Here is an 8,924-nt window from a genome sequence, read left to right as displayed (position 1 = left end):
TCTAAAAATGCAAAACAATACAAATAAATTGTGAATGATTAGACATTTACATAAAAAGTTGACATTGGACTTAACAGGAGTTCTACAATAGAGTAGGGTCACCATAATAGCAGAAAAATAGAAAATATTGGAGAGTAAACACATACAATTCTTTAAAAAAAATATGAGAATATAGTTATAAAATTAAGAGTTGTATAGTTATGACAAAATAGACAATTTACAATAATAAAATTAATGTATTTAAGTATATAAAGTTTTTTTTTTTTTTTTACAAAATAAAATTTTACAATTATGAAAACAGAGAATTCAACAAAGTCATATATTTATGCTATTTATTTTTTCCTCACAATAAATTACTAAATTTAGATTATAAATGTTCATCAAAGACAATTGTTACAGACAGAGATACAGGATAGAAATTTCACTCTTCAAGAATTCGCAGAATCTGCTTTAGTTTAATTTTTACATTTGTTTTTTTCATGTAAATGTGCAACTTTATTTACATGAAATTACAAATTTATTTTGAAAAAAAACAAAAGATTTTCCTTGGAATTGTGACTTTAAAAAATTTTCAATTTAATTCTAGCAAATTTTTACTTCTTTCTTCTAATTTTATGACTTGATTCTTAAATATTATAATTTTTTATGGTTTCCGTAATACTTCATTGTTGGAACAGTCTACTGCAGCTGTCTAAATGATTCCTCATCAAAAGATTTGCTTCCTGTTCTGCTGTTTTCTTTAAGCAGCTTGATTTAAACCCTGTGTTGAGATGGTTTCTGAGAACGGGGAACTACGGTCAGATTATTCTCTGATCCAAATGGAGCAGAAGGATTTTCCTGGAAAAGCGTTCACATTGATATCTCTTTTGTCCTCAGTACCAAGTGGGGCAGCTGTACGCCGTAGCAGAAGCCAGTAAGAATGAGACAGGTGGAGGAGAAGGTGTGGAGGTGCTGGTCAACGAGCCGTATGAGGAGAGTGGCGAGAAGGGACAGTACACCCACAAGGTCTACCATCTGCAGAGGTATGGACCTCCACCCAAAACACAGGGTGAAAGGCTGACTGTAAGAAACAAAGAGCTTCATAAAACTGATGCTAGATATCCTCACATATTACTGGACGGAGCCTTTCATCTACAGCAAGCTCTCCTGCAGGAGCTGCTCTGAGAAGCATCTGGACACAAATGTGTTCTCTTATCTGCATTGATGTCTTTGCAGCAAAGTGCCACCTCTTATCCGGGCTCTGGCTCCAAAAGGCTCACTGGAGATTCACGAGAAGGCCTGGAACGCTTACCCTTACTGTCGAACGAGTGAGTCCGGCCTTTTATATTGTTGGTGCTTTTTCATTAATCATACGTTTAAAATGTATTGTCATATTTACTTTAAGGTTTTTTTTTTGTTTGTCTGTGCTTCAAAATGTTTTTTTTTCTTTCTCTTCCTGATTGGTTCCTTTCCTGCCGTGGTGCTTCTGATGCAGTCCTTACAGTAAGTGACCTTCTCCATCTCTACTGTCATGTACAATTATCCATTTTAAATCAGCTTTATTTGAAGACACCCTCAGGGAGGGTATTGACTTAATTCTGCTACATTATCTCCAAAGATTCTGTAATTACTGCAAATCTCACATACATTTTGTGTTTATCCACATAGAGCATCCCTGTAGAGCAGGCATGTCCAAAGTCTGGCCCGTGAGCCAAATGCGGCTCGCATTAGCAAATGTTATCGGCTCATGTCATGTAATCAATAATATGCAACTTCCAGCATTTTTTCCACAGACGATGTGTACGATTTCTTGAATGTGGTTAGCTAAATTTCATTTTCATATTTACCATGAAGAAGCTCTACCAGACATGCTATCCACAACAAGCTAACTGGGAATCAACGGTTGACAAGTTTATAGTGTTTTTTGGTATAAAATGTATTTAGATGAGTTCTATGAAAGAAATGAACATTATGCAATAGCAATACAATGTTCATTAAATATTTTATTTGACTTGATCGTTATTAAAATAGCTCAAAGAATGTCAAGATGAATGGTTGGCCCTCATTCATTTTCACTTCACAAACTCTCACTGTCTTTGCAAAAAGCTGAGAAATTCCTGGTGTAGAGCTTATAAGTAGAGCAGGAGTCACCAGCCCTGTTCCTCGAGGGCTACCGCTCTGCTTGTTTTGCAGCTAACCCTGCTTCAGGTGTGTTCAGTTGATCAGAAACTGGGCTGATTCAATCCAGATAATCTGCATCTACAGAAGCAGGGGTAGCTGAAGAACAAGCTGGGCGGTAGCCCTTGAGGAACAGGGTTGGTGACCCCTGATGTAGAGCAGGGGTGTCTGAATCCAGGCCTCGAGGGCCGGTGCCCCACATGATTTCCAACCTGCCTGCTACTGTAGCTTATTGGCAAAACACACCTGATCCAAGTAATCTACTGCAGATAAGGCAGGGTTTCTAAAAAAGACCCAGAAGGTCAATCATCGAGGTCTGGAGTCTAACACTCTTAGTGTGCACATCCACGTTATAGAGCATCCATGTAGAGCAGGGGTGTCAAAATCAAGGACCCCTGCTGTTTTCTTTAGAAACCATGTCTTATCTGCTGCTGATTACCTGGATCAGGTGTCTTTGGCCAATAAGGAGCTTCAACAACAGGTTGATTGGAAAACATGTTGGACACCGACCCTTGAGGCCTGGGGTTTGATACCCCTGATGTAGAGCATTAAACTAATTAATGGTACTTTTTTTCCCTCTTATTCTATTTAGAAAAGGACTCAGGTGTGACCTTAGTGTTCATGTGTTGCTTTGCTGGTGGAGTGCCAATGAAAGATGCTAAATTAAAGTAGAGGTGGGGATTTGGTTCCAAATAAATGTCCTTCAGTGACTTAAACTCATTCCAGCCTCTTGGATTAAACAAGCTTTTAAAAGCAGGAAGTCTACAGTTTACGTACATGGAAGAAAGAGAAAATGATAGTTTTCATTGTCTAATGTGTTAAACGCTACAAAAAAGGACTAATTCAAATCCACACAAAGGCAAAAATATATTTTTTAACTATTTAAATGTATTAACTCCCAAAGGAATGCTTTTGTGTTGTAGAAGGGGAAATGATGAGATTATAAATGATGAATTTAAGATAAAAGTGTGTTTGTGCAATAATCTTTGAGGTATTAAAGCTCAATATATTGTCACAATTATTTTAATGCACCATGGGCAATTTGTAATATTTAAGAGAAAGGTCAAAGGTGAGAAATCTTGATAAATAAATGCAAATCAGTCCTAAAAACTCCACTGTTTGACTTTTGCTGCACTTTAATGACAGAAAACGGGAATGAATCACTAAAATATTGTTCTAAACGTATGACAACTTCTGTAATCATTTGTGTTTGAGGTCTTTTTAAAGTGTTGACCGAGCCGTCGTCATGTCTCCATACAGAACACCTACATGAAGGAGAAGTTCATGATTAAGATCGAGACGTGGCACAAGCCTGACATGGGGAACCAGGAGAACGTGAGTGTTTTAACCGAGAAAAACTGTTGCTTTGTTTGCAGAAATTCATATATGAGAGCTTTAGAACACAGTTTAAAACACAACAAATTTAAAACTACAAAACATCAAATGTTTTTTTCATGAAGGCTGAAATTAACATGTGAGAATGTCGAATTTTAAGTTTTTTCTTATTAAGTGCATGCTTGGATTTTCTAATCTCACATAAAGGTTCATTTTTAGTTGATTTTTGTAAAGAATCTCAGGGTTCAGTGCTCCCTGAATGTGGCACAAACTCAACGGGAAGCTGCTTTGTTTCAGCAGATGCTCAACACTGTTTTTATCATACGTAATTTTAAACTATACGAGAGAATAGAATTGTCCTAAATGTTTCTATTTGCAGGTACACGGCCTGGACGACAAGACATGGGGCAACGTTGAGGTCGTTAACATTGACATCGCTGACAAAGACTCCATCAGTCCAAAGGTGACAGAGAGCCTTCAGAGCTATAAAGACGAAGTCCTGTGCACCGTCAGCTCCTTTGACCTGCTTTAACACTCACTTTTTTGGAGCGGCGCATTTATTTGAAGAGCTTCCTGCTGTTTCAAACAGAGATTATGCACAGATGTGGATTTGGGAGCTTCTGTGAAATGCTCATTGGACAGTTTTTACATTTTTTTTTCCTACCTAGGAAGGTCTTGTTGCTTTCCATCATTCAATACTTGTATTATTTATACTCGAAATCAAATAATCACTAAAGGTTCTTCTCAGATTAACATGAGTAAGGGTGTTTGCTGGTCCCAGTCGGCGTCTCAAGCAAATGTAAACAAAGAAATACTGGTGGGAGGAGCTTACAGATTAATGTTCTTTGACAGATGAAAATGTGTATAAAATACTGAATTTGAAGAGGAAAATTGATTATTTTTTTAAAAACGGAGTAAAAATATTTCCAGTTTAAGTACAAACTGCATGGAAGGTTCTGAATAAGGATGTTTCTGCACTCACTATGTCCAAAAGCTGACATTTCTAAACCATTTTCTAATTAAAAAAAAAAGATAATTCGAGAATCTTAGAAATGGATGGTGAGAAACAGAGCACCTCTTTGGTCCCCAAAAGTAAAGGCACCCTTACTATTTTTTGTTTTATTACAATTAAGACGCTAATGCATGCATTCTACCTTCAAAAAATAGTTTTTACATGTATAACTACATTAATTTTTCAGGACTACAAGGCAGATCAGGATCCATCCATCTTTAAGTCAGAGAAAACAGGCAGAGGGCCTCTGGGTCCTGACTGGAAGGTATTGTCTGCCTTATTTACTTTCTCAGAATTTAGAACCTGGAGATTCTGAATTCTTACCTGTAAAACTTTTGATTTTTTTTTTTTTTCCAGAATGAACTTGCGAACAACCCCCACTGTCCACACATGTGTGCCTACAAGCTGGTCACTGTGGAGTTCAAGTGGCTGGGACTTCAAAGTAAAATAGAATCGTACATCCAAAAGGTGGGAAATGATTTGATTCTTGTTTTAGCATTTGTTTTTGTCGCCCTCTAGTGGCCACTTCCTCTACAAAGCAGCAAACACTTCAGTGCTGTGTTCTCACGCCGACTCTCATCCACCCGCTATGTACAGGTGGAGAAGCGGCTGTTCACCCACTTCCACAGACAGTTGTTCTGCAGCATCGACAAGTGGATTGAGCTGACCATGGATGACATCCGTAGAATGGAGGAGGAGACCAAGAAGGAGCTGGATGAGGTAACGGGACTGCATTTGTTTTAGTGCTCCATCTGCAAACGCATGTCAGTGAATGGTAAAATCTGGGCACACTGGCTGTGTGGACATAGAGAAAACACTTGCGTGAGGTGGATTTGATTATAATTAAATAATATTGACTTTAAAAGATGAAGAAAAACCATTCAAGGCTCATAAATATGGAGTTTTATTTATTTATTTTGTTGCTTGAAGATGGGGCTAGGTGATAAATCAGTTTTATAGATGATTTGAATTTGGCGAGCAATACTGGACCTATCCAGCCATACAGTTGTGTTCCAGATGCCATTTGATAAAAAAATGCAGATTGTAGTTTGAACATTTTTTTTCATCTGCCCTTCATTCACAACAATTTGAATAAAGAAATTCTCTTACATTTAATTTTAATCTTAAATTTTCTTTATCATCATCAGGAAAATGCCTCAAGAAAAAACAAAAACACAGTTTTCATTTTCATCTTTAAAGAAAAAATAGATGAATACAAAATTTGGTGTGAAAAACTCTGAGATTTTATATTTTCACCATGTGAGGACACTAAATGCTTTGTATTTTATTTTGTTTCCTGTTTTGGTTTCAGTATTCAAACTTTTTTCTTCACATCTTTGTTTTTTTCTGTCTTGCTCCAGAGGATCTGACTTCTTATCATTTGCAGGTGCTCTATTTCCAAATGTTCTGCTCTGATTGGCGACAGGACATTTTTTAAAAAGTGTTTTTGTCTATTTAAGCTATTTTTGAAGCTTCAGGAGCCCTTCCCTTGTTCTTAAGTGACCAAATAAAGGAATTTGGTCTTGGAAGTTGACTTTTTTTTTCTTTGGTTTGCCTATTGCCCAACCCTTATTGGAGTCGGTTTTTGAAGCCACACAAACAGTTGTAGAGCCGTCACTTATTTATAAAGAGAGTTCAGATCTGGAAGCTCTATAAGTTAATGTTTAGCTAAGCAGCAGCTGATCACATGCTATAAAGTTGACAAAGCACAGCTTTTATTTTCTTTTTCCACCTTTTATAAACGGTTATACAAACATGGATCTAAATAACAACCAACCTGATAGATTAGCACAGCATGCTGTCACATATTGAGTTGTTTTAAAAATTTTTGTGGTGAATTTTTTTCCATCTTGTCTCAGATGAGGAAAAATGATGAAGTTAAAGGGATGGCAGCAGATGATTGACAGGAAGTCACACGGTGAGCATCTTAAAAATTCCTCTAAATGTATTCTTTAGAAAAGAAAAAAAAAATCCCATTTGTACCATTTCTGTTTCTTCAGATCTTGCATATTGGAGGACTCGCCTTTATCTACTCAGCTCAGACTCCAGACGGACCTGACCGGAACGACAGCTGCTTCTTAACACCTTTACATCCTAATAAATGTTCTGCTCTTAATAAGAGCTCAGTCTTGTGAAGCAATCGTACATATTTATGTACAACTGTTGAATAGGTTTACAAACGGACACGTCTGCACTGGGGAGGGAATTCTCTAAAAGGTGGGGGTTGTTTCTTTATCACTGGTATCTTTTTTTTAATAACTTATTGGTTTACCTTTTACTGTGGTATTGGCTGTAATTGTGTTGGTGGATGGAAAGCAGAGGGTGTTACAACAGCCAGTCAGAATTTCTCACCTGTTTTTCTCCATAAAGAACAGAAACGATGTGTTTGGCAAAGTTGGACATTTCCATATTCAAAGTGCCTGTATTACTGTTTCCTTCCAGTATTTCTAAACTCCTGCAGCACTTAAGGTGTCATAAATTAAATTAATAGTAGATCATAGCCTGAAAATACATTATTTTGCTCTGCGTGTTCTGAAGTAAAAATCGACACCAACTGATATCTGATCATGATAATCCTCATCAGAGGAGTGCCTCTTGTCAAATACGTGATCATTTTTGTGTTCGCCATCATGTTTACCAAGAATCTGAACTAAGCTAATTTATAATTACCTGGGAAATTAAACAGTTCTGTCTTGTCGACTGTTTTTGTTCTGTAACTCTTAATGAACCTGAATGATTGTAGTTCTATGATGGTGTATTACATTAAAACAATTCTATTTTTCTTTGATGTTTTTTGTTTTTATGTGATGTTGGCGAAAAACGTTCCTTGGAAAATCTTACTGATGTAATAAACAAGGTGTTTGGTTTTCTTAATTGTGATTTTAATTAAGATGAGGTAATCAAACTTTAGTTTCTGGTAAACTTATTCATGCTGACCCCTCACCCATAATTTCTGAAGTCCAGTCGAGCATCCTGTCTGTTTCTTAGCATAAACACACCTGTCTGTGGAGCTCAATGAGGAGCAGAATCAGGTGAGTTTAAGGAGAATAACATGGGCGGTGACAATAATGACTGGAGTTCAGAAAAACCTCTCAACCTACACATTTTTATGTTTTCTTTTATCTTTCTTTATGGCTTAACATACTTTCAGAATAAAAGCAGACTGACCAACTTTAACCTGGTTCCACATACATGTGCATCTTTATGCTCACATATGTTGTATTATTAATTTTAAAATGTGTGATTTTATATACAACAAAACCTTTTATAGTTAAAGGATGCTGTCCAGCCAGCTTCACTGCAGTAATGGGTCCTCTTTCATATTTTACGTAGACGTTTGGTGATGTTCCTAAGTGTCTGACCAAAATCTGCTTTGTTGCAAACAAGGAGCCAACTCAACAGAAGGTCTCATCTACCCTCTTAATGCACCAAACCATCCGTCAGGGGGAGAATACGACTTTATCTAGTGTCAATTACATTGACTATGTGGTTTTATTTTATTTTTTTCAGTATTTTAATTTATTTTGAATAGATTTTGTCCAGTATTTTAAAACAGGGGTAGAACCATATTGACCCCACGTCTTGGCTTCAGGGTCTATCACTCAACATTGTCGTTAAAAAAGAAAAAAAAAACAGATTTGATTTAAGAACTAAATTCACCCCAAAGCCCCTAACAGCCTAACTCTGGATGACCCAAGAACAGTTTTCTTCAGGGCTTTTAAAGATAATTTGTTCTGTGTTTATTTATTTTGGGTAGCAGCAACCAAATTTGACCCTGTTTATTCTAAGGAACTTCATGATTCCCCAACACCTTTCACCTATTAATCGTATACTCCAACCTTACCCCAGCATATACATTTTTTCTTTTCTTAAATTTGAACTTCAGAATTATACATTTATATTGAAAAAGTCCTGAAGATCAAAATCAGAGAAAAAAAAAAAAAAATCAAACAAATTTTGGGTTCTCATATAACCTATTGTAAAATAAAAATAAATTATGAGCAGATATAATTATGAAATATAATAAAAGGTGAGAAGATCTATTTTTAGAATCTATTTTTATAAATAAGAAAGCCAATAAGCAAGATCATGAAAAAAAAAAAAAAAACATTTTATCTTCCAAAATTACCAAAAACAGAATTGTGTTTGACTGTCAATTGGAAATTCTATGTAACATCAAGTTAATAATAATAAAAAATCTTTCTAAAACAGATTTCATCCTCCCCTCAAAAGCACAACGGAAACGTAACAGCTCTTGTCATGGGTAAACATCATTATTAATTTTGAAACAAGTTTATTTGCATTTCGATGCAAACAAAAATGCCCACTTTCTCTTTTAAGCAATTTTGAACTAAAAACGCATCTATGGGTGGTTGGAGCTGCCGTAGAGATAATAAAAATATTTTATTATTATTATTGA

The 8,924-nt window shown here is 36.0% G+C and overlaps 1 protein-coding gene across 1 annotated transcript in view; it reads left to right on the top strand.

Moving 5' to 3' along the window:
* LOC112149127 (phosphatidylinositol transfer protein alpha isoform) overlaps positions 1-7,292 on the top strand; it is an 11,788-nt gene extending 4,496 nt beyond the window's left edge. Inside the window, exons 3-12 of the mRNA XM_024276605.2 lie at positions 877-1,022; positions 1,216-1,307; positions 1,475-1,482; positions 3,418-3,492; positions 3,872-3,955; positions 4,692-4,769; positions 4,862-4,972; positions 5,102-5,224; positions 6,364-6,422; positions 6,505-7,292. Of these exons, the coding sequence (XP_024132373.1) occupies positions 877-1,022; positions 1,216-1,307; positions 1,475-1,482; positions 3,418-3,492; positions 3,872-3,955; positions 4,692-4,769; positions 4,862-4,972; positions 5,102-5,224; positions 6,364-6,408 (762 nt within the window). The 3' untranslated portion in view covers positions 6,409-6,422; positions 6,505-7,292. The remainder of the gene's footprint in view (positions 1-876; positions 1,023-1,215; positions 1,308-1,474; positions 1,483-3,417; positions 3,493-3,871; positions 3,956-4,691; positions 4,770-4,861; positions 4,973-5,101; positions 5,225-6,363; positions 6,423-6,504) is intronic.
* Positions 7,293-8,924: the final 1,632 nt, after the last annotated feature.

This window comes from Oryzias melastigma, linkage group LG13 (genome assembly GCF_002922805.2).
Source record: "Oryzias melastigma strain HK-1 linkage group LG13, ASM292280v2, whole genome shotgun sequence".
In the NCBI taxonomy this organism is placed as follows: Eukaryota; Metazoa; Chordata; class Actinopteri; order Beloniformes; family Adrianichthyidae; genus Oryzias; species Oryzias melastigma.
Note: the sequence above shows the minus strand (reverse complement) of the source record. Positions and strands in the feature narration are given on the sequence as shown.